Source organism: Dermacentor albipictus, chromosome 8 (assembly GCF_038994185.2).
Source record: "Dermacentor albipictus isolate Rhodes 1998 colony chromosome 8, USDA_Dalb.pri_finalv2, whole genome shotgun sequence".
Taxonomy (NCBI): Eukaryota; Metazoa; Arthropoda; class Arachnida; order Ixodida; family Ixodidae; genus Dermacentor; species Dermacentor albipictus.
In genome coordinates, this window is record NC_091828.1 from 100,435,385 (window position 1) to 100,461,978 (window position 26,594).

General features: G+C 47.4%; 1 protein-coding gene across 1 annotated transcript in view; it reads left to right on the top strand.

Moving 5' to 3' along the window:
* LOC139048909 (receptor-type guanylate cyclase Gyc76C-like) overlaps positions 1-10,712 on the top strand; it is a 326,307-nt gene extending 315,595 nt beyond the window's left edge. Inside the window, exon 24 of the mRNA XM_070523840.1 lies at positions 1,717-10,712. Coding sequence (XP_070379941.1) covers positions 1,717-2,304 — 588 coding nt within the window. The 3' untranslated portion in view covers positions 2,305-10,712. The remainder of the gene's footprint in view (positions 1-1,716) is intronic.
* The last annotated feature ends 15,882 nt before the right edge of the window (positions 10,713-26,594 follow it).

The window sequence follows — 26,594 nt, forward strand, 5'->3', positions numbered from 1 at the left end:
TGAATTCAGTTGATAGCCAGTGTTGTCTTGTCTTTTCCTTCTTCACCTCCCTTCTTTTTTTTTTGCACTCCTTCGACTGTGTAAAGCTGTTTCTTGCAAGCTGTCTATACCTATGTACGCATTGGGCAAAGGTAATGTAAGGTTTCTATTCCAGTTGTTCTTGCTTCTAGTGCTTCGTTGGTGGTTAAAGCGGCCTGTCGTGAGTGGTGGTTAGTAAATGAGGAATAGAATCAATCAAAAGGAACAATATTTACCTTCCAGCAGACCTGGTGCGAATCTATGTTACACTGAGTGAAAGATGTGCCTGTCTAGTCTAACACCTGCATAGTCTTGCTTGTTTACCTGTTCATTTGTTGATCTGTTTAGACGGTGCATGCTAGAACAAGCAGCTGCATCAGTTCGCCTGTTTTACCGTAATGGCTCGGTGTTCTTACCTTGGCGGAAAAGCTATTTACAACCTGCATGTGACTTAGCGTGAAGCTTTACTTCTGGCCAACTTCAATTTCCCCATTCGGCTGAGAAATGCTCTAATTAGAGAGTTGCTTCAAGGGCGCATTGCAAATTTTGGCCAGACATTGAAAGCTGTAAAATGCTCCCTGACTGGCGTCGTTTTTTCTAATCGGTTCATTGCTGGAGGAGATCTAAGAGATTAACTGTCCTGTTATCATGCCGCCAGGAGGCGAGCGTCGCTGCCCACGCGGAGACATTTCCTCCCGCTGCCTCTAGTAGCATTCCCAGGCAATGTTTCTTCCTTGCCTTCTCCCATCAAATTCACTGCAACGATTGCCTATCAAAACAACTTTCAGTTGCCAGCGTTGAGCAGATAGAAGCTCCTGAGGCAATTAAGTTTCCTTCTAACGCAAACAATGATTTGCACTTCTATAGCAACTCAACAGGTGTATTTGAGAAAACATTTAGTGCTTTGGGAGGAGGACATAGCACGCTGCCAAATTCAAGGCGTATGCCAACTGGAAATTTCCAGCAACGTCCCCAGGCGAAACATGAAGGTGCTGAAGTTGTGTTTGGTTTAAGCATAATGGTGACTGTATCAGTAACAAGTTCGTATATCTTCAGGACAAGTTATAGCTCCTGAGTAATACCCATACTCTTGCCAGCGGTCCCTTGTAACTTGCATCGAGGCCTAAAGGTTGCTGCAGCTTGTAGTATATAAATGCCTTATTCCACGAGTATAAATGCTTGTGGATGACAGGATAGTTTAACGAGCGTAATTTTAGTGCAGCTGGTCATACTGGTCGGACCAGAGATGAACTTAAATACATACGACTGATGCGTTTCTTTAAACATTCTTGAAAAAATGGCCTTTATAAAATCGAAGATCACAATTGCCCTTTTTACAGGAATGGCTATTAAAAATTTGAGTAGTGCCCACAAGAATGGCAAATGAGAATGTGTCCTAGCACTAGTTATAATGGGTCGTAAGAGGAAATCAAATCAAACCGCCACTAGCATTTTTGAAGTTCACGCAGGAGCAATGTACCAGCAGTAACATACTTTTCAAGCATCAATTCCTTGTGACACGTTGCTTGGAACGTCACAGGTGAATAATCTGCAGGTGGCAGTGAACATTATGCCCCACGCAAATTTTATATTCCTGGCAGAGATGCTTGATTAGGCCGCACCGTGCCCTTTCAAATGTAGATTGGAGCTTTCTTTGTCACGCGCACTGCTAACAAGAGCGCACGCTTTCGCACGCAGGCCCTGCACCGACTAAAGCAGGACAGTCCGGGCATCCTGCGTCCCAAGCCGTCGCGGGAGTCTTCCTTCACGCACAAGTGCCCCCGGCGGCACGACTTCTCCGAGGCCCCGTCGTCGCGCACCAACAGCGTGGCCGACCTCGACGGCAGCGGCCTCATACTGCCGCGGCGGAACGAGTCGACGCTGTCGCCGTGCGCCAAGGACGAGTTCGGCTGCTCGAACCCGGATCTGGCCGTGCTCAGGGCCCGGCAGTGGGCCGCCGACCGCGGCAAGAACGGGCTCAAGAGCCTGGACGAGAGCGCCCGGCCCCTGCTCCGCGACGCGTCGACCAACTGCAACGGCAACGGCGGGGGGGGCCACCTGCTGTCGCTCGCCGAGGACGCCGCCAAGCGGTGGCGCTCGTGCGACGAGATCGCCGCCCTGGCGCCCACCCGCGACAAGCTGAAGAAGGTGTTCACCGGCCTGCTGCGTGCGGGCGCGTCGCGCGAGAAGTCGCGCGATTGGGACTCGACGACGGTGGACGCCGGCGGAGGTCTGCCCAGGTTCGTGTGCGAGACGGCCGAGGACACGACGGAAAGCATCGTCTGAGCACCGCTTGTGCGGGGATCCCCTCACCCGTCGGTATTCGACGAACCACCGCCCTTCAAGGAAACGGTTCCACATAACGATTAAGGCCAGTGCCGCCCCTTTCGCCAAACCGTGACAGGTTGGCAACAACACAAGGGGAATCGAAGGCCTGCGTGCGTGAGCTTTCACCAGCTCCATGCACCGCCAACCAAGGTTCTGGTGTGGAAGGACCTCAAGACGTGGGAAGCACATCGTACGGGCCTGTGCCGTTAGCGTGTGCTCTTCATTCAGTGCCGGTTTTAGTAATTCAAGGCCCATAGGCATCAGAACGCCCAGCTGCTTCTGGTGAACTTCGACAGGAACATTGAACACATTATGGGAACTCGTCGCACGAGCTAGAGAGGTAGACACCAGTTCTTCCTCACCGGCACACCACAGATATGCCAGCCATGCTTTGTAATTGAAAACCTGCGGATCATTATGCAAAAAAGGTCATGCAGATCATTCAAAGCACTCTCGAGATTGCTTCTGGTAGTGACCATGAACATTTTTCTTGCTCGCTGCCAAAAGGGCTGGAAAGTTTTGTTTGAAATATACATAGCTTTTTCGAGTGGCACGAGCTCTCTTGTGCGGAACGTTCAACTTGAGGCACCGCTGAAAGCAATAGGCAGCAAGTTTATGCATGGGCAAACCGTCTGTGCTACGGAACTGTTTGCTCCGCAGCCAGAAACTAAATGGCGGCTTCCAGCAGTGCTGGAGGCAAGGAGAGCTGCATTGGCCGTAGTTGTACAGTTGAAGTAAAGCGTCTTGGGCTTCCATGACAGTGGCTTGAGTTCTTTCCTCACCGTCTTAAGGTGCAAGTAGAATTTTTTGAAGATGTGTAGTACTTCTTTCTAAACTCGGGCTACAAATGAAGATACCGCCTCGCTTCGTGAAAATGGGGATGCTGGACAAGTACACCACCGTAATGTGAGAAGGAAACGTTCAGTAATGTGTGTGCTTCGAGGACGGTGGCTTTGAGCAAACTGTTTCTAGGTCGTTATATGCATTGTGCCGTGAGCTCATTGGGACCGAGCTTTAATATGGTGGTGACGGCCTGGATGCCATCATGACTGCTACCCCAGTGCAGCAGTTGTCACGCTTCTGGCCATGTCAAGGAAAACCGGGACAGTCCCTGCGGAAGAGTCAGTGTGTTACAAGTTACCTTTGGCGTCTACATTCCTGAGAGCAGAGTGTGTCGTTGGCCAGGTGAGGTGCGACATGACTGCATGCCAGCTCCTCCGTGGCGGTGGTGGCAAGTTGCGACTCATGGAGCAACATAGTGTGCATCCGACGCAGATAACAAGTGCCACAAGACAATTATATGTGCCATGCTGAATGGAACTTTTTTTTTAACTGTGGACACAGATTTTGTGAAGTCATCCTTGCGAGTTGTATTTTTTTTTCTTTTTGTGACAAATTTTTGCCAAAAATGTGCCTGCATGGTTTCGTGAAGAGCCTATCATGCAGCTGAGCACTGTGCTTCCGGAGCCATATTCCTTTTTTTTTTCAGCACACGCACACAAACTTTTGACACGTGTGAATGGCCGTGTATGCATCAATGTGCTGGGAGCACCTGATAGTGTCAAAGCTCGGAAGTGTTTAGAGTTTTGTGTTTCTAATTTTTTTTCTTGGATTGTGTTCTTTTGGTATCGACACGTTGATGTGTCACCGACTTCTCGGTACACTTTGCTTGAACGTACCATGAACAATTTAACAAATAATTTGTTTAAATTTTATCCCCCTACATTTTTTTTGTACTTGTGTGTGAGAGTCCATCCTCATTCCAAGGCAGACAAATGAACAAGTGTGTTTCTATGTCTGTTGCACTATATTCAACGATACTTTGTTCGTGTCATGCTGCAGCACCACTGCAAGAGCTGCAGTTGGAGAATGTAAGTTGAGCTTAGTGTCAGTCTCGAAAATGCATTTCCCGCAGTCTTTTTATTCATAGTCACCTTTTTCTTTAATTTGTCCGTAGAATGTGAGGACTTCCTATTGTTGTTTAGCATCAACCGAAGCGGTGTATTTGTTTTTCACGTGGGTTCCCATGTGTGCTTATGATAAATGTGAATCAGTTTTGTGTGTCTGTGAGCACATTGTGTTCTCACTTACGGGATTAGTACCTGAAAGGCAAGAGAAAAATCAAAGTTGTTTTTTTTCCCAGAAAGACGTGATTTTTTTTTTACGAGCACGGTGATAGAAACAGGCAGAATGCTTGTTGAGAACAACTGCTCTCCATTAGCAGCGGGTGCCAAGTTATCTAGAATACATTGGCTTTGTGACGCTTTATTTAAGCTGCAAACTAAGCGCTCACATTGTGTTGTGTGAAACAGCAAGAATTTCCATGCCTTCTGTGGCTCGGCGAGCCGACTGCAAATTTTGAGCCTGGTATTTCCGAGAAAAGCCTCTGCTGTGAGCTGAATTCAACTACTATGTTGCAGAGAGTGTATGCACATTGCGGTGCACCCACTTAATGCACACGCCATCTTTTTTTTATGCCTATGTGAAGAACGGGTGATAAGAAGTGTTAGCAGGCGCATGGCATTCTTGTTTCTGAAGCCGGGTAGGTTATTCATAAAGAAAGGGGCAAGAAAATAAGATCTTGTGCAATTCGTGAAAGGCTTTAACGTATTGCAACTTCTCCAGAAAAAGGTGCAGTTGCTTACTGATGTCTTATTCCCGCTGCATCTCTTAGCGTAGTACATTTCTCAATTGATGAGCCGAAAAGATGCGCTAATCGCCATTTACCTTTCTAGGTTGCGACTTTTTCTTGTTCCTGATAGGCCGAGTTGTGAGCAATAGCTTGAGAGCAAATGTTTCAAGCGTACCGAGAACCTTGGTGCACGGCAGGTGTTTTGGTAATCTTATTTTTGTTGCATAATGCTCGATTCGTTGACTCACTTACTGCAGACTAGAAAGAAAGTAAGCTGTGTGGGATGTCCCTACAAAACACTCCAAGCAACGAGAAATTTTGAGTGTGTATGTTGCTTTGTGGAATTAATTCAATGGCATATGCAGTGAACGAACATTTAGGTGTAGTCAATAGCTTGCTAAAAATTGTCCATAAACATTATTTTTTGTTCAGAAAGCACTTATCCTGCCATTGCATAGTACTGTAGACTCTGCATACTTGTTCCCTAGTGCAATGGCGCAACCTACTCTGGGAAATCGGCCATAAATCGGGCAGTTAAAAAGCTGTTATCAATCTTTTTCTTTCTTTTTTCTTTCTTTTTCATGATGAGTAAGACATTTTCTTTGCCGAGTTGGTTCATAATGGAGAAGGAAAAAGAGTAGCTAAAAAAAAACAAGGACGAAACAGTTGTGTACTCGTCCCATCCTTTTTTTCTTTTTTTTTTCGCTACTGTTTTTTCTTCTCATTCATGATGAGGCGAGCATGTCGAGAATCTGAATTGAAACTATTTACTTAAAGAAAAAAAAAAACAGCAGCCATGGTGCCCAAGTACTTAATTGCAAGGAGCGGTGACTTCATTTCTTTGGGCTTTAGCTGTAGGTAGACTTGTTTTAACTGTGGCTCACACATTTTATTCGAAGCTCATCGAAATGCTTGAGCTCTGGTCAAGTGTAGCTTTGTCATCCAGAAAGCTAACCATAACTTGCAGCAAGATTTAGTATGCTTGCAGTAGTTGGCTCGTCAAGCAAGGAGCATGGGCTCATCAGCTGAACCAATGGCTTCAGCGGCCACTATAACATGCACTAACAATTCACAACCTTCAACATTGTCTTCTGCAAAACTCTAGGTTCTTTAGCGCAATGCAGTCTTCTTTTTTTTCGTTAAGCCTAGCCTAAATGCTGAAAGCGTGTGGCAGCTTTGCATTTCACTTTAATTGTTCACAGCAGATGCCTTAGTGCAATGATACTTCGTATTAATAACTCGCGGGAGTTGCACAAGCACTTAAGTGTACTTGGCAAATCTGACGAGAGTCGGTGCGAGATTCAGCCTTTCTTTTTTTTTGGTGCAGGTCCATAGCTCTGCGTATAGTGCACATACAAAGAATTCAAGGGCTACAGGATCGGTAGAATAACGGTGCAATGGTAATTTATGTATCAAGATTGTTGCCCTAATAAAGACATGGCAGATAGGCTGCACCATCCTCCAAGTTGAACAAGTAGTGAGCCAGCAACAGGGCTTGTGAAGCCGGCCGATGGCCCAGACAAAATGCAGTCGACTGAAGAATAGAGCGTTGTTGCAAAGGATTCTGTTCGGGCTTTTCTAGCTTTTTCATCATGCGAATGGGCATGCAGATAGTCACTGATTGTGAAATTCTCTGATCGAAACCGAGAACAGCAAACAAGAAGTTAAACTCCTTGCTGTCCTTTGCTCACAGTCGGAACTTTCTGCAGGCATTTAGGGAACGCTCTAACACAAACAACAGCACTTTGCGTTTTCTTGAGCAGAAGTCATTAAATAATCCGGAAACAAGAAAAGAAATATAGAAAAGAATGTACGCCCTGTCACTTAGTCTTCTGCATCTCCTACATTTTTTTTTGTGGTTGTGCACATTACTAGAAAAAATTGGTTTTTAAGGAAAGCATGCGCGTGTGAAGCTTAGAGGAAAGCCACCACATTCATTGCCTTCATCTGACTCTTTCTTTGCATGGCAGCCAGCATGGTAAACAGATTGAATTTCCGAGGACCTGATCCATGGGACAGGCAGTGCTATCTGATCAGGGATGAGAGAGTTTTATGCCTAGCCGCTGAATTTAACGCAATATTTGTATGATGATTGATTGTAAGTTCCTCAGATGCCTGTGACTGACCACTTTACGTAGCAGAAGTGACAATGCCGAGATGTGGATGAGGGCTTGCAAACTTGTGTAGTAAAGATGGTAAAGGACGATAGCCCTCAGTTGTAGATTTGATGTAATGCCATCGTCTAATGAAAGGTGTCATACTTAAGAACTGGTGCATCCGTAGAGAAATCGCAAATTCTGTATGCGTTTTTTTTTTGTTCCCTCTTCAGCAGAAGTTGTTTCGAGCTCTCCCAGCTAGTCAACAGTCCACCTGAAGTCATCAGTATAAAAACTTGAACCGCGAGTGCAACAGTACAGTTGTTTGCTCACCTGAGCACATATGAAGCTAGGTTATATGGACTGCAGGAAAACAGACTTTCGGCTAAATCACCGGTGTGGCGCTTGCATCAGTGTAAAATCAAGATTTGAAAGCTTAATCACATGCAGGGCCGCAAAGAAGTTCGGGTAATCTTTGTGTGAGTATATTCCACGAGTTGGAGTGGCTGGTCTACTAGATACCGTTCGCTAGGATCGTCTTCCTGGTTTATTTTATCGCAGAGTGTCGTGTTGTGCTTTCATGTGTGCGTGCATTTATGTGCGAGTGCTTATCTGTGTGGGCCTGCCAGATGTTTTGTGTATTAACATGGAAGCATCAGCATCAGAGCACTAGAGGCAAGGACAAAGTAAAGGCACATAAGAGGCTGATGCTCTGTGCTGACTGACAACTGATATATTTTTGTGACGGATGAACGTTGAAATGTATTAACTATATTTCAATCAGTTGTCAGTAAGCACAGCGTGTAGTATTTTTATGCGCCTTTACCTTGTGCTTGCCCCGATAGCGCTGTTTCTGATACTTCTGTTGCAAAAGATGTAGCACTCGCAATTTAATCATGAGACTAAGATTGCTTATCTTGGCTTTATCGGAACATCATTCATCAATGCAAGTGCAATCGTGGTATGTGGAGTTATGGGTGTAAGCTGTAGCTTGGGACCAACTTGGATTTCCTTGTTAGAATACATGTGAAGTGCAGAAATTATTTCATTAGGCAACCACCGCTATCTGATATTTTAATAATGTTTCTTGAACTTCAAGATTAACTTGAAATTTTGTTATCGAGGGAGTCCTTTTTTTATGAACGCCCTCGAATGTTTTCAGAAAGTTTCTGAAAATAAAAAAAAATTGTGATAAAAGAAAAAGCCCCATGTTCACAAATCTTCTAATGAAGACGACAAAACTTGTAGTGGTTCAGCGAACTAAGTCTGGTATATGGTCTACAGCCATAAATATATGCGGGGTATTATATTCCTGATCACAAGAAAAGGTCTTACTGTGATTACTTTGTTTCTCAAAAGCCCCTTGGAAAAAATGTTGGTATATTCGAAAGTAACGTACAATTTATCAATTTTGCCTATTTTCGATAACCTAATATATACAGCTTACCAATTTGTGATCTACTGTGAAGTTATGTGCATGTGAACTCGATGCTTCAGTTTTTTTTCCTTCAGTTTCTTAATTTTGCCAAAAAAAAATAATTGGGGAGCGTAATGCAAAGAAATCTGCATCTTTGCGATGCAGATTTCATCATAATTTTTATCCAGGTCACTTTTGCAGGGACCATTTGATGTCATTTCTGCTTTTCACATGTTTCTGAACAGAGCTGGCCCAAGCTAAAGCTTTCTTAAATGCACAAGGTTGTTAAAGAAAGAGAGAGCAACATTGTTGGTCAAAAGCAAAAGCCTTCTTTCAGTTCTTTGTGTAGCCTTTGAAGCGGAAAGAGCTTTGGGCCTACTTCCTTAGGTAAAATTCAAATGTGTTACACAAAATCCAAAAAAAGAAGGAGGCAAATTGTGCTGATGCCAGATGGTAAGCCTTCAACGTTGAATTCATGCTACAGGTATACTTTTTGTCTGCTTCAAGTATTGTGGATTTTCTTGCTGTCACCCAACTTTACCGCATGTTTCTGCCGTGTATGTCTCGTATCGTCAAGAAACATTGGGATTTGAGACAAAACGATCATTTCTTCGCACGAAGCTTCATAGCAGTGTCTAGGTCGAGATTTGGACCACGTGAGAATCTGGATAATAAGCGCCAATGTGGTGGCTATTAACAAAATTTCAGAAATTTTTTCTTTTTTGATTAGTGATTTTAGGGGGCGTGTCGTAATTGCAAGGATGACTTGGGCTAGTACCTAGACAGTGCATATTTTTCCACCAGAGACATTGTGTCGTGCACACCGTTTAAGAAAGATAAGAGCACTAAAATCGGCATCGAATGCCCTGCTGTTCCACTTAACCCTGTAATGTCTGTCGTGTCGCTTTTTGCTACGCTGTGTTCAATATCTCAAAATTCTGCTTTGAAAACAGAAAACGTAACACCTATTATATATTAGCGCGTTCGATATGCCGGAGCCACTTTACAGTTGTACATACTCAATCGAACGAATTACTAATTCTGTTCTGCACAAAATAAGTTCTTTGCTAAAAAAAATATTTCTTTTTGCACAAATTTACTCTCTCTAGCCAGAAATACGGGTGTGCAAGTTGTTTCTGATTCTTCACGATTCAGAACTTTTTTTGGGCATTTCATCGTTAATATGTCTCTCTACTGTAAAAAAAAAATGCAGCGTGGAAATCTCTCAAAATTGGAACAGCAATACATATTGTTGCATACTCTCAGTGAAAGGATAGCGAAGTTGTCAAGTTTGAGGTGATTAACTCAAAGCGGTGCACAAATGGGCGAGGATGACTGGGAGAGGAACACACCGCTGTTCTTGTGAGCTTTGATCATCCTGCTGCGTTCCTCCCTAATAGTTCGTTTATGCGCTGTTCATGCCAACGTCACAACAACGACACGTATGCCACATATCCAATAATATCTTGTAACAAGCATAAACAAACACGCATATATGATCATACGGGATTATTGGGTGTACACGGCATTGCATGTGCTCGTATGACATTATCGCATATGCGGAATGTATGTGTTGCGCGAGATTTCTTTGATGAGGAATGGGACGCGTATTCGTTCCGCATATGTTGAAACTGGTGCTCTAGCACCGGTCTTGAGGCTCGAGTTATACGCGGCTACAACACACCCCACGAAATCATTCATTGTTAAGAACGATAATTGGAGTAATTCTGTTGACGCGCTGGCGACTTCGCAAGAAATTCTGGTGTCCGCCATGTGAAGCTTGGTCAGCAAAAAATTATCGCTGTCTCGAATTTCGCCTATCATTTAACAATCTGATATGGTCGGTGCAAGAAACATGTGGTGTATATATATAGATACATATATACAACTTGAGCAACAGTGGTGAGCCGATATTTCATCGCCTGCCAAGCCTTGCATGACCCAGCGTCGAACTTGACACGTTTTGCAAAAGCATGAAGAGACGAGGGGAAAAAAATATATATATATTAAAGAAAAGGTGTGTGTAAGTGCCAAATGCACACTTCTTTTTTCTTTTCTTCATGGGGTGACTTCTGTGATACGAGTTACACGTTAAAGAGTTTCGAAATGTCACGCTGTTGTCATTGTTTTTTTTCTTCCTCCTATATCTCTATCGAAGCTGAGACCGAGTGGTTGGACTTGGCTTCTTGGCATTAGTGTAAATAAAAACGAATTATTTTTTCTCGGGTCTACTGTCTACTATGCCGCGTTGTTCAGTTCAGCAACGCGGTTTGGGTTATACACGATCACTATATATATCATCATCATCAGCCTGGCTACGCCCTCTGCAGGGCAAAGGCGTCTTCCATACTTCTCCAACTACCCCGGTCATGTGCTAATTGTGGCCATGTTGTCCTTGCAAACTTCTTAATCTCATCCGCCCACCCAACTTTTTGTCGCCCTCTGCTACGCTTCCCTTGCATGGGAATCCAGTCCGTAACCCTTAATGACTATCGGTTATCTTCCCTCCTCATTACATGCCCTGCCCATGCCCATTTCTTTTTCTTGATTTCAACTAAGATGTCATGAACTCGCGTTTGTTCCCTCACCCAATCTGCTCTCTTCTTATCCCTTAACGTTACACCCATCATTCTTCTTTCCATAGCTCGTTGAGTCGTCCTCAATTTAAGCAGAAACCTTTTCGTAAGCCTCCAGGTTTCTTCCCCGTAGGTGAGTACTGGTGAGACACAGCTATTATACATTTCTCTGTTGGAGGGATAGTGGCAACCTGCTGTTCATGATCTGAGAATGCCTGCCAAATGCACCCCCCCCCCATTCTTATTCTGATTATTTGAGTCTCACGATACGGATCCGCAGTCACTACCTGCCCTAAGTAGATGTATTCCCTTACCCCTTCCAGTGCCTCGCTACCTATCGTAAACTGCTGTTCTATTTCGAGACTGTTAAACGTTACTCTAGTTTTCTGCAGAATAATATTTAGACCCACCCTTCTGCTTTGCCTGTCCATGTCAGTGAGCGAAAATGAGTCGGCCCGTGATCGTCGCGTCAAAGCTGCGCGCGGTAGGTTTTACTGCTGCGGCAGGGCTGCCGAACAACGGCCCGTCGATTGAAGGCTACCGGGAGCCAAACATTCTCGGTCCACATGGAGGAAGGAAAAAAAAAAGTGAAGAGAGGCCCTCACGTCGCGTACTCTTTTTGAGGCTTCCGTGACGTCGGAAGTTGGCTTTACTCCGCCATTATTGTCGGGGCACATTCTCCTCCTCTCTTGTTTGCGTTTCTCGCATCCCGCGTGCAACTCGACCAGGCTGCGAGCCCGCGCGAGTGCCCTAGCGATTCGATCAACGGATCCAGTTGCCATTGCGATACCGTTGCCAAAGTCATGTCGTCAAGAGTATTGCACGCTCGAAACTCTAAAAAAAGTTTACACCCTTTGGGGTGTGTATCTGCCACGCAAGTATAATCGTCATCTGCCTTGCTTGCGTTTCCTTTCTTGAAAACGCCGCGCCCGCTACTTTCCTGTCGGCAATGCTATGTCACGCTGATAACGCGCATGCCGTTCGTCACTGGGAAGTACCGAGCTCGCAGCGTTAAAGAAAGCAAATGCGGACAAGGCATATATATCGCGTTTATTGTTGTGTGGCAAGATAGGACTCAAAGGGTGTAAACTTTTCTTTAGAGTGTAGCGCTGAAAAAAAGTTCACAGTGAACTCAAGTTAGACCATGAGGCTGGCCACCTTCTATACTTTGGCTGGCTTTTGCAAGTATCAACCTGCGCATTCTCACTGCGTTGCAAGAGTACGCGGGCGACGATGACCGGCGTCGCACTTTACGTTCATCGCGATTCCTCGAAGAGAACCGACACGTGCGTCGTGTCGTGGCTAAACTGAGTAAAACATCTGTAATAATAATATTTGAATGGCGAGATTAGTGTGGGAGGAACCCTCAGTCCAGGGTCCCTAAGTAAGGCATCGTTATGCTTTATCGGAAGCAGTTTCGGGCGGTCGCGCAACCTCGGAGACGGGACGAGCCACGGATCGCCGACGACGAGGCCAGCTGAGTGGAGAACCCGTTTAGACACCTGACTGCGTCTCGAGGTGTGTATTCTTCTAACGGTAGGTGAAGCTTCGCGGAAACGAAGTCACGTGATAGCGGCAGCGCGCGGTGTCGAAACAGTGCCCGCCTACGCGTGCGGTTTAGCGCGTTGACCGGGCTCGACTGCTTTCACGTGACGTCACAGACCCAGCTTTTCACCGTGCCGCTTCACCAGCGTGGCGGCTACGATGATATCAGTGCAAGCAGCCGTCGCACTGATGTTTTTCGCGTGCCGTCACGGACCCAGCTTCTCACTCGGCCGGTGCACCAGCATGGCAGCTACTATGACGTCATTGACGATATATATACATATATATATATATATATATATATATATATATATATATATATATATATATATATATATATATATATATATATATATATATATATATATATATACTGCGCAGTATGCGCGCACCTCCCCCTCCCCTTTCTTTTTTTAACTTCGAGTCGCACCTTGGCCCAACAACAGCCGCGAGAGCACGGTCTAGCCAACACGGTGGCACACAACAAGGAGACTAACGCAATTTCTGCGCGCGTCACGCCTTTACCATCGGTACGAGACCTACACGGAGCAACGCGCGCGTGAGCGCACACAGCACCGTACAACAAAACCGCCATTGTGCCTCCGACAAGATGGCCGTTACAGCGAGAAATACCACGTGACTTCGTTCACACTTATGCTCGCTCCCAGCGTGTTTCTTTTTCGCTTCCGCGGCGCCAGGTCTGACAACGTTAATGTTATAACATAAACCATCCACTGACCCTTTTCACGGCGATCGCCTGGGCACCGCCATGTTTGATAACGTGGTGCCGCGGCTATTGCTTGCCTCAGCTGCCTCCGCGTTTACAATGGGATGTGCGTGACGCCCGGTGGCGGCGCATCAAAGTTCCTGTTTCGCGGCGGTTGTCGTAGACGGGGGGTATTAGGGTGGACGACACGAAACGTTGATTCGCCACAGCTTCGGAGGACGTGCGAGCGCTTGCGGTGCTCATAATTACTCCTCCTCCAAACTTCGCGAGCAGCATGCATACGTGGTGCTCGTACACTAAAAGCGAGGCTAAAGATGCATTCCAATTAGCTGTCCAAACTATCCACCTGTGAATTGAATCAGGATCAGTACGTTTTGACCTTCGGTATTTGTTCGGCAAGCACTTCGAAGCAGCGGTTTGTAATTTTCTGACTCGATAATGTTTCTCGGTGCATCACATTGCTTACTTTCTGCCTAATCACTTCCGGGGGTGCTCCGGTGCGATAGATTTGTTCTCGCTGCGCGCAAGAGGCTTGTAACGTAGATGTTCTGTACATTGCAATAGCTTTAAAGCGAATGCTTACTATCGCTAGTCACTCGTTCACCCTGTGCACCGTCACGAAACGTTCAGCTTCGCACATTCGTGTGTTATCGGCTTAGTCGCCGTCACCCATGCTTTGGCGCATTGATTCGACTGTGCGCCCATTCACTTGTTCTTAATCCGTTGGCGATGGAGTGGGCGTAAGTTCGTGTGTGAGTTGGGGTGGACGTGTGTGAATATAAAGTGCGAGAAGCTATACTATGCCAGGAAGTGACGCAACTCCCTTCGTCACTACATGTGTAACGAGCGGTACTCACTGTTACCGACGCGTTCTGGGGTTGAAGTAATTTCGTTAGAGGTTAGGGATACAGTGTTGGCAGACGAGCGAATTCCTTTATCCTCGGCGAGTGCCATGCTTTGCGAATCGCGGCCGGCAACACAGGCAGTCCTTGTGTCGAAGAGGTCCGTGGACTTGGCCGCACGAGTTCATTTCACTCTTGGGATGCAAGTCACTGTTTCTGCAGCGAACCACTGCACACGTGTTTCCTTTGCCGTTCCAGATCCACTGGGGCACGAGTGGAGCACAGTGCGTTAGTGAACGCACAGTTGAATTTCTCACAGCCGATCGCACAGTGGCAGGGCAGAAGCGGTGATGGTTTCGCATTCGTGCGCTTTCGCCGAGGCAACGCATGGCGCGCCGCCGAAAGCGCCATCTGGTGCTTCTAAAGCAAACTGCTCCGCGGAAATGGCCTCTAAATCGAGCTTATTATAAAATGAAATCCTGCAAAACGTATGTCTCGCAACCTACGTACCTGACAAGAGTGACGCTTTTACACACGTGTGAGAACAGTCTAGTCGAGGCTCTACAACCGCGAAAATGCCAGGTAGATATGTAGATTACGCAGATTTTTTTAAATTGCCTGTTGCAGATAGAACAAAAAAAAACATTGAACTGGATTTTTCTTCGGAGGGGATAGTATTTGCACAATTAGTCAAAATTGGATAAGTGACAAATAAAGGGAATCATGATTTTTTTCATTACCTTGCGACACATAAAGTGAAATCTCGTTATAATGAACTAATGAATATTGCGAAGTAACCGAAATTCCCCTTGAAATGCCCATAAATACGCATATTGCAGAACCGGCAATGATGAATATAACGAAGGAAGTCTGGCTCCCTCTTCAACTTCGTTATAACAACCTTTTACTGCAATGCAACTTACGAAGTGTAACCTGTGAGCTGACAATACGTGTCCACATGGAACGAATAATAAGTATGGCACCGGTTTCTAGATACGCGCCGCCAAACTCGCAATAAAATGCGCTGATGATGTACACTTACTTTTTCAACAAAACGCAGTTTTACGCATTCAAGTGACGCACGTAATTGGAACGCCAATTTATTTCGTCGTAAACTTTGGGAATGAGTATCTGGAAACTGCAGCTTCACCAGGAGAATTCGATAAGAGTGAATGCGCCTCGCTAACTCACCGGCCACAGCTGGTAAATTGCAATATGTGCCGAAAAGTCATGACTTAGGAACTTGGTTGATTGAGATTTATTAATTAGTCGATTATGTGACTCGATTTCCCCTGCAGGTAACGTCCGCCTCTTTAAGTGAGCCAGCTCAAGGACTAGAATTGTGCTATACGCGACAGGACATATTTTTTTAAAATTCTGTATATTGTCTAAAAACAATCACCGACGATTACGATACTCGCCAATGCAAAACTTGAGCGCAGCTCAATGCATGTATTCATTTCCCGATAGATTGGCTGGCGCGGACAACCTGTCTCGTGCGGAACGTTGCAAGCGGAGCGAAGTGTGGCGCGACTGCCTCGCTAATCGGGGAGATTGCGAGAGGCAGCCCGTGGGCGAAGCGTGGGCGCGGTTCACAGCTGCCGCCGCAGACTCTTCTCATGCAGCCCTTTGTTTCCACGCAGACGACGCAACGTTGCCATCGTCGCCGCAGAGCCCTTCTTGCGCGGCACTAAGCTTTCGCCATACCCTCCTTCTCCGCTTTCCGTCTCACGGTGTCGGCTGCACCCTCCTCCTCCGGTTTCCTCCTCGCGCTCTCTTCGCTCTCGCCGTCTTTCATCTCCCTCTCCGCTCCGCGTTCGCTTTCATTCTTCGTTGGGCTCATTCGCTCGAACGCGAATGGACGCTCTTAAAAAAAAAATCACTTGGTATGCAAGTTTCGTGTAGGTAAAACTGAGCCCCGCGAGCTGTGGTGATGGAAAAGTACGGAGGCTTGATTATTAACGAACTTTGGAATTTAAAAAAAATAACAGGAAGAAGAAGAAAAGACTGTGTTTCTGACAGCATAAGTATGCCGCGGCCAATATACAATGCCGTCCAACTCGGAGGATGTTGGACATCGTATGAGCGTAACGCATGCTTGACTTTCATCGTCATCGTCACTACATATCATCGTCCATTGTACATCTCCTTCATCTGTATATGTCATCACCAGCTGTACAGCCTGATCCTCGTGGCGGCAGCAACAGCTCGGCGCGAATAAAGCGGTTCAATATTCGCAAACCCATCAAGTTCGCCAATTTCCGTCGCATGAAAGGACTAGGCGGAGTTCTTTCGGGATCGGCGTCCCTCTGGAACCAAGATTTTGGTGTCCTGACGCATAGAAGGTACATGGATCCAGCACGGTTATGTGAGCGGAGCTTCTAATAATACATCTTCAGGTTGCCATGAAGGTGCGAACTCTAGACATGGTCAGTTATCGTGTCCCGTTATTCTTAAATCTTTCCTCTCTACTGTTTCGGGAGTAAAATGCCTTTAATTTCGCGACGTCATGCGTGTCGTAACAAAAGAATTGACAAAGGATTCGGAAGGCTTGACAAACACTTTCATTTTCGTTGCGACAGAGCCGTGCAGTTCAAGGAAGAGAGAGAGAAAGCGCAGGCCATTTCTTTTCGTCATTTCACACCGCGAAAACAGCGTGTAGGGTGGAAGCTTTCCGGCAGACGAATGTGTCGCTGCAATCGCTTCGCAGGCTGTGAAAGAGCGGTCCAGGAGAAATCAGCCAATAGTAATGCTGTATTCGTGGGGCTCCGTTTTTATACTGCACGTGTGAAGATACTCGTGAACATCAGAAGGTCGGGAACGCTGTGGTGGGGTTGGTTTACGGCTTTTCGGAGAGTCTGTTGGAGGCTTCAACGGAGGACTCATTCTTTTCTGGTTCCAGGAGAAAACAACAACAAGTAGTTAGCTCTGTAAGCAGGCTTGTTTGTAGGGGAGCTCTCTGCTCTCATTCCCTAACTTTTCCACAGCACACACCGCACAATGAGGACCCGTAAGAAGCGAGAGAGGGAGGGGGGGGGGAACGAGGTAGAAGGAGAGGAAGGCTCGAACTGGGCACCTGACCGCACTCCCGCCGAAGGAAGGCCGCGCCAGGTCCGCGTCACTTCTGGACCACGGCCTGGGCAAAGCGATGCTGGATGATGAAGAACCCGAGCGCGACGACCAGTCCGATGGCCACCACGATGCTGACGGCGATGCACATGTAGTAGCCGTGGGGGGAGAGGATCGGCCGCCGCTTCGGTTCCGCGGGCTCCGTGTGGACCCAGCGACGGTCGACGAACGTGTTGGACGGCGCCGCGGGCGGGAAGGGCCCGCCCGTTCCCGCCATGGCGGCCGACATGGCCGCGGCGCGGCTGCTGCCGGCTCCGTCGGCGGCGTACGGTGCCGCGACAGCGCCGCCTGGGTAGGGGCCGTAGAAGGCGCCTCCTGGTGGCCCGGGCGCGCTCCGGGAGTAGGACGCCGGCGCCATGGCGCCTGTCGGCTGGCGCCTCGAGGAGCCCGACCGCTGAGGGAGGAGCGCCATCGTGGAAGAGGACATGGCCGCGGGGTTGTCGAGAGAGCGGGGTCGGCTGAGCGACGACTGGCCTCCCCGGCGGACGCCTGTGTGGACTTCGTCGTCGTCGGATCGCCTTCGTGGCTTTCGCGCGCGGTTTAATCAAGGCTTCCGGTTTTTTAAAAGCCTGTACTTGCTTGGCGCTATGATTCGCTTTGTGGAATCTACTCTTACCGAATTCCGCGGCAATGCAACCTTACGCGTAAGCCTATATTCTGTTAAATATGGATATCTTCGCATTCTGCAATAAACTGAAGTGGTGTAGAATGCATTCCTTATAAATCGCTCCCGCAGTGGGGATGTACCAACTAGTACTACTTCTACTACTACTTCTAGTAGTAGTAGTAGTAGCAGCAGCAGCAGCAGCAGCAGTAGTAGTAGTAGTAGTAGTAGTAGCAGTGGCGTAGCTAGGTCGTCTGGCACCCGGGGCCGATAGCTCTTCTGTCACCCCCCCCCCCTCCCCTGGGTGTAGTCGAGGAAGGCGTATAGACAATTTTCGGGTGTCTTCAGACGTATATGACACCCTCCCCCCCCCCCCGCTACTGGCCCCGGCCCCCCGTTGCGATCCCGTATATACATGATGTGTCCCATCGCATCAAGAAAGCCGCAGGCCGGGCTGGTATAAAGGTCGTGTTCACTGCGCCTAACAAGTTGGGAAGGATGTGCAAAAAAAATAAACAAAAGCCGGAGAACACCTGGACCGTGCAATAAGCAACATGTCGCTAAGCTTGTAGATTGCAGTACCAATGTAGTGCATTCCATTCCCACCTCTTGCGGCTGCACTTACTCAGGGCAAACAGGACGCTGCATCAATGAACGTTTGCGTGAGCATGCGCACTGTGTCAAGATTAAGACTGGCAGTAATCTGGCTGTTCATTGTGCCAAGTGTGGCTGTTCTCCACCCCTTGACGACACACGTGTGTTGAAAAGGTACAGCAATCAGATGGCCAGAGAAATCTTTGAGGCATTTTCAATGTGTCAGTTAGGAGCCACCTATGTTAGTTCCCCTTCCATAGCACTGTGATAAAGAACTTACGTTCCTTAGAAGTGAAGCAGTTTGGCCTGTGTCCACCATGTTATCGTTTCTTTTATATTCTTTTATATTGTTTAATTTTATTGACGCATGCGCAGCAGTAGTTCACCGACGATGACTCGCCTTCCCCTTCCCTTCTTCTTTCACTTTCTTTATGCCTGTTGCAAATTGTATATATTTGCGCAGGCTCCAATAAAGGTGTTGGCAGTGAGCGCTCGTCCTGTGTCCTCCCTTGTCCGTGTTTTTTGGCGCTGTTTTAAATATGAATGATTATAAGGATAGAGCAGTTTGGTGAAGCTGTTGAATCAGCAATGAGAACGGTGCAAACTGTGTGTACTATAGTCATGGGCGACTTCAATACAACAGTGGGAGAAAAATCGGCCGGGGGACAAGCAACTGACAACTAGGACATTGATTATGGGAATTGTATAGGAGAGATGGTCGGTAGAATTCGCGGAAAAGAATAGACTCCGAACAATGAGTACTTTCTTCAGGAAGCGCGTTAATCGGAACTATACTTGGAAAAGCCGTAACGGAGAAACAAGAAATGGAGCGCTCTGCCCATCCCACCCAAGTGCAGGATGTAGAAGTGTTATTTAGGGTAAAGGACAGTGATCCTAGGTTAGTGAGGCCTAGGATTGCTTTCAGTTTTGTTGTGTTATCGCTCTAGCAGCGGCGCGACTATCGCGACAGCTTGTTACATTAGCCCAGTCAGGTGGCCACCGGGCCGCATTCCACTACGAGGCATCGTGGAATAAACCGCGTTTGGTTTTGCTTGCGCCTTCTTCCTTCGGCTGCGGTTTCCCCCCACGAAAACACTACATTGGCGACGAGGATGGGATCCTGAGCAATTCTACGGCAAGCTGACATGGCAACGGAAGGTCCGGCAGTGGCGGGTACAGTGGCCCAAATCGTGGGTCGACTGGGACACATCGAGCCCTTTGACGAGTCCGCAAGCGACTGGCCGTCGTACGAGGAATTAACGCTTGTCGTCGTTTCTTTAGGTCAACCGTATCCCCGAGGACGACAAGGTACACGCTTTTTTGAGTCTCATAGGCCCAAAGACGTATGCAGTCTTCTCAAGTCGTTGACCGCGCCGGAATTGCCGTTAGCTAAGGGCTTCCAGTTTTTAAAGAGACTTCTTGGTGACCATCTGTCACCGAAGCCGTCGGTAATTAGCGAACGCGCAAAATTTCACAGAAGAGCGCAACTTGAGGCTGAATCAATTTCGGAATATGTTGAGCAGTTGCGGAAATTGGCACAGACATGCGAATTTGAATCCGCCCTTGATCAGTCATTGCGGGACCGTTTTGTCTGCGGTCTGTGCCGAGAAGATAGACAGCGCGTGTTATTCACGGAGGATGACAAGCTAACTTTTCAGAAAGCCGCGGAACGAGCGCTAGCCATGGAAGCAGCGAAAAAGAGTGTTGCAGAAGTGCACGCTTCGGAATCAAGCGTATCAGACGGTCACAAAGTCGGAGCGGTCGGGGAATCTGATATGACGCAAGAAAACTGCCACCGCTGCGGATCTGCGAAACATGCAAGCAGACTGTGCCCGCACGTTGCGGCCGTCTGTTTCAAATGTGATAAGAAAGGGCACGTTCAAAGAGTGCGCCAAGCTAACAAGAAGAGAACGACGAAGGGAGCGTGTCGAAACGCGACGAAGGGGTTGAGTCCCGTTCAAGCTTCTGTTAGCGTGAAAAGAATCGTTTCGCCTGGTCTGGAGCCGATGAAAATTTCAGTGCAAGTGCAAGACGTACCCTTGGAAATGGAGCTGGATACTGGGGCTACTGCGTCCGTAATGTCTCTGGATCAGTTTCGTCAAATGTTTCCCTCAATCAAGGTCGTGCCAACGACGCTCAAGCTGCGGACGTTCGACGGAGCCATCATCCAGCCTGTCGGAGTGGCTCACGTTGCCGTGCAGTACGGAGCGCAGAGGGCCCGGCTGCCTTTTTACGTCACGAGAGAAAATTTGGGACCCCCTCTGCTAGGTCGTTCGACAATGGCTACAAGCCATCCGACTCGACTGGAGCCGTATGTTCAAGCTCAACGCTATTCCCAGGTGGGACGATTCTGCCTGTTCCAGACTGCGCGCTCTTCTAGACAGGTACCAGAGTTGGTTTCAGGACGAGCTGGGAACAATTACAGAAGAAAGAGCGACATTGTACCTGAAAGAAGGTAGCGTGCCAAAATTTATGAAAGCAAGAAGCGTGCCCTTTGCATTGCAACCAGCAGTCGAGGCTGTGCTTCAAAAGTTGGAAGACATGGGAGTCATTTCGCCAGTCGGGACAAGTGACTACGCCACGCCGGTTGCGCCAGTAGTAAAGAAGGACGGTGGCATAAGACAATGCGGCGATTATAAGACCACCCTAAACCCTTGTCTTGAAACTGACCGGTATCCACTCCCGAGAATCGACGAGTTATTCACAGCGCTCGCAGGGGGCCAAGGATTTTCTAACATTGACCTAAATCGAGTCTATCGGCAGGTAGTAATGTCGGAGTCGTCAAGAAAGTACTTGACACTAAATACTCATAAAGGACTTTTTTCCGTAAACAGGCAGCCGTTCGGGGTTTCTTCGGCACCTTCCATTTTCCAAAGAATTATGGACACAATGGTTTTGAAAGACCTGAAAGGCGTCAGCTGCTATTTGGATGACGTTCTCATCACCGGCAGGACGTCAGACGAGCATTTTGCAAATCTCGAAGCGGTTCTGAAGCGGTTGACTGAGCGCGGCTTTCGAGTAAAGAAAGAAAAGTGTTCATTTTTCCAAACGGAATTACAGTATCTGGGCCATGTTATCAGTGCAGCAGGTGTCAGCTCTACGCCAGACAAGATAGAAGCACTGATGAAAGCGTCCGCGCCCACAGGCAAGCAGCAACTACAATCGTTTCTGGGCATTGTAAATTAGAACGGGAAGTTTGTTCCTCGGTTGTCTACTCTGGCGAGTCCACTTTACAAACTGCTGCGTCGCGACCAGCCATGGCTCTGGGATGAATCGTGTCAAAGGGCGTTCGAGGAAATCAAGAATGCGTTGGGCGTCATCCTCGATCCTGGCGCATTACTACCCAGATAAACCTTTGCAAGTGGCATGTGTCGCTTCCCAATACGGCGTGGGCGCAGTACTTTCTCATGCAACTGAAGATGGAAGCTCTCGGCCTGTGTTTTATGCGTCGCGCACATTAACTGCGGCTGAAAAGAACTACAGTCAGCTAGAAAAAGAAGCGCTGGCCATTATCTTTGCCGTCAAAAAGTTTCATTTTTACATCTATGGAAGATGTTTCACGTTGATTACGGATCACAAGCCATTACAAACAATCCTGCAGGGCAGAAAACAGGCATTCCACCAACTGAAGCGGCACGCTTACAGCGATGGGCTGTCACGTTGTCCGCTTACAGGTACTCGCTCGTGTACAAAAAGTCCAGTGACAACGCAGAAGCAAATTTTTTTTCAAGGTCCCAGCTCCAGGGTCCTGAAGACGGCGCGTCCGAAGGCGAGGAATCATTTTATGCTTTGCGTCTGGACTCTATGCCGGTGTCCGCTAAACAGATTGCGCTCGCCACAGCACGTGATCCGGTGCTCAGTAAAGTGCTCCAGCTGACAAGCATAGGCTGGCCATTGCATTTGCGAGATGCGAGCTTCAAACAATTTTTCGACAGACGTTTGCAGATCAGCGTGCATCAAGGGTGCCTCACGTATGGCCTGAGGGTTGTTATTCCGCCCCCTCTTAGGGAGTCCGTGCTCGACGAACTGCACCTTGGTCATCCCGGCATTGTGCGGAGCAAGGAGCAGGCTCGCAGCTACGTGTGCTGGCCGTCAATTGATGCAGACTTAGAGGCAAAGGTACGAAGTTGCCAAGCCTGCCAGGAACAACGGAATGATCCATTTAAGGCAACTCTGCATCCCTGGTCATGGCCGACCGCACCATGGAGGCGAATTCACTTGGACTTCGCGGGACCTTTCCGAGGAACTATGTTTTTCGTGGTTGTAGATGCTCACTCGAAGTGGCCGGAAGTGTTCGTTATGCGAAGCACTACGTCCGAGCGTACTGTTGCCTGCTTGCGTGAACTTTTCTGCATATTCGGAGTGCCGGAGACGGTGGTGTCCGACAATGGACCCCAACTGGTGTCCGAAGAGTTCAAGGCGTTTATGCGGAGCGTCGGGGCCAGACATGTCGTGAGCGCCCCTTATCACCCAAGCACAAATGGTCTGGCGGAGCGTTTCGTGCAAACGTTGAAGCCTGCTCTACGCAAGTCATCTCCCGGTGAGTCTGTCGAATAAACACTTCACAACTTGTTATTGGCGTGCCGAAATACGCGCCTCACCCTAGGACTGGAGAAGCTCCAGCTAACCTGTTAATGGGTAGAAGATTGCGCACCAGGCTGGATGCAATTAAGCGTATACAGTGAAGGGGAAGGTGATGCACAGTCAGTTCACCTGAATGCAGCAGCGCAGGAGCAACAGGGACTGTTTTTGTGTTAATTACAGTGTTCTAGTTTGCAATTACAGAGGCTCAACGAAGTGGGTTCGTGGAACCGTTCTGAAGAAGAGTGGACCAGTCTCTTACAAAGTCATGGCAACCACCTCGAGGCAAGTTCATCTGGCGTCGACATCTCGACCAGCTGCTGGCTGGCGCCGGCCCTATGGTGACACCAAGGGCATCCGACATCACGGAGGGGTTCCTGGTCTTCCCTCAAAGCCAGACTGGTGACCAGCCAACGTCAGAAGATCCGGGGCCCGTGGAGTCTGTCCCTCCAGCTCCCGCTACTCCATCCGAGACATCAGCTCCGCAATGGCGCTACCTGTCAAGACAACGCCGTCCACCCGAGCGATACTATAAGCCCGTTCTTTAAATATTGTATAAGAATACAAGTGCACCCTCTAAAATAAAGAGGGAGGAGTGTTGTGTTATCATCGGTGCTAGAGCGATAGCGGCGGCGCGACTATCGAGACAGCTTGTTATATTAGCCCAGTCATGTGGCCGCCGGGCCGCATTCCACTACGAGCCATCATGGAATAAACCACGTTTTGTTTTGCTTACGCCTTCTTCCATCGGCTGCGGTTTCCCCACACGAAAACACTACAAATTTGAAGTGAGAAAGAGAAAAATTACTACAAAGGAACGTACCAACCTAGGCACAGTAAGGCTAAAAGTAGAATTGAGGCCAGAGCTCGCTAACAGATATGCAGCTTTAGAACAGGAAGATTAAGATAATATAGGGGCAACGAATGAACCCGTAACCAGTCTGATTTCAGAAGCAGAAACTGAAGTTGAAGGTAAGGCACCAAGGCAACTAGGAGGTAAGCTCTCTTAAGTAACAAAGTACCTTATAAAGAAACAACAAAGCATGAACCTGTCTAACTCCGAAGATACAATTCCCTGAACTGTAAGAGCTGATTAACGAAAAGAAAGTAAGTGGTATTCGAAATTACGTTAAAAATTAAGGAAGTAATAAAAATTGACCTCAGCATGAAGTTAGGGAGACGAAACTTGGTATATAGGACAGGGCAAGATGTATTCAGTGAGAGATAAGCAAGGCTATGTCAGCAAGTTTAATGATATAGTAGAAGCAGCAGAAGAATTCTACACTGCCTACTACAGTACCCAGAATAGCCACGCAAACCTAATTGGAAGCACCCACTGACAAGAATGATGTCTTGTGGGTACCCAATGGACATCGAATGCCAGGACATACAGATGAGTGGACCTTGTAACGGGCTGTAGACTTACCGTTATTTTTTTTTTCATTTCAGCGCGATAACGTTAATTTCAGCGTGTCGCAGAAAGTCCAGCGTCGCACGTCAGTTCGGCAAAAGTAACTTACTGCAACCACGCAGGCCCTCCTTGAGGCGCGAGGAAGTTACTAAGCTAATTGAATTCCTCAAGCTAAAGTATGCAGAAAAATCGTAAAGTACGACTTACACAAAGCATGCAGATATGATAGCGTCAGATTGTAAACTGAATACACGCGAGAGCATAAATCTGTTACGCGGAAATTCAAACACAAACCTCTTTTAATGCGATAGCGTTTTCGAGCTACCGTTTCAGGCCTGCCTTAGTAGTGGCCCCCCTCGGTTCCTTGCGCACCAGCAAAAAAAAAATGGCCAGGCTTAGCTTGGTTAAGCCAAGAATGCGTTGCATATTGCGCGAGTTGGGGCCCAGCTTTTCCTCCGGCTGTCGTGACGTCACGTCACGTGGTTGCGCTAAAGGTCAATGGTGGCTGCCCGGCCGCGCCCAAGGGCTGAACTGAGTGATTGCAATATGCAACGCATAAAAATAGAAGCAACTTAATAACAAACATAGCAAGCTTAAAAGAGAATAGACCCACATATGAGACGCGCAGCAATGAACAATGGCTCATACCCTCAATGGTGGCTGCCCGGCCGCACCCAAGGGCTGAACTGAGAGTGATTGCAATATGCAACGCATAAAAAATAATAGAACCACAAAGGTCGCTTTCGTGCATAGCGTTCCCCAATAGCGTTTCCCGGTAAACATTACGATTACCTAAGCTGCAGTTGCCGGAAAGCGTGAGAAGAAGCAGGTACCTTTGAATGCTATCGCGTTCCACTCTTAAAGGCAAAGCTTATAAGCGTCCTCCCTCACATTTTTTGTTTATTTAACGCGAAAACCAGCGTTAGCCCATGCTTGATGAGTGATGTATGCGAAGAACCACCGCTTTTCAAATAACTTATTTGACCTAGACGAAACCATTTTTTTTTTCTAAGGCCATAGGCTTACTATTTTGTTTTAATTGTTTCATTTCATTCCCATAAAATAGTCTGAGCTTATTCATTTACTTATCGCGTAAATCAGCGTCTAAGCATGCGCGGGGAATGATATACACGCAGAACCACGGCTTTGGAAAGAATTTTAACCCGCCGTAGTTGCTCACTGGGCATGGCGTTTGGCTGCTCAGCACGAGGTCGCAGGATCGAATCCCGGCCACGGAGGCCGCATTTCGATGGGGGCAGAAACACCCGCGTATTTAGCTGCACGCGAGAGAACCCCAGGTAGACGAAATTTCCGGCGTCCCCCACTACGTCCTGCCTCTTAATCAGATAGTGGTTTCGGCACGTAAAACCCCATAATTTAATTTGACAGAATTTATTTTACCCCTTTGAAACAAATATTTTCATGGGCTATAGGCTTAGCGTTTTCTTTTCATTTTTCCGAGAAAAACATTATCCGCTTATTCACTCATTTATCGCGTAAACAGGCATTAGCACGTGCGTGCGAAGTGATCCGCGCAAAGAACGAGCACTTTAAAGGAAGTTTATTCGACCTCCCCAAAACAATTATTTCCATGGGCTATAGGCTTACCGTTTCTTCACTTTTCCGAGAAAAATATTATCCGCTTATTCACTCATTTATCGCGTAAACAGGCATTAGCACGTGCGTGCGAAGAATGAGCACACGAATGAATGAATCCGCGCAAAGAATGAGCACTTTAAAGGGATTTTATTGCACTTTCCCAAAACAATTATTTCCATGGGCTATAGGCTTACCGTTTTTTCACTTTTCCGAGAAAAATATTATCGGCTTATTCACTCATTTATCGCGTAAACAGGCATTAGCACGTGCGTGCGAAGTGATCCGTGCAAAGAATGAGCACTTTAAAGGGAGTTTATTCGACCTCCCCAAAACAATTATTTCCATGGGCTATAGGCTTACCGTTTTTTCACTTTTCCGAGAAAAATATTATCCGCTTATTCGCTCATTTATCGCGTAAACGGGCATTAGCACGTGCGTGCGAAGTGATCCGCGCAAAGAACGAGCACTTTAAAGGGAGTTTATTCGACCTCCCCA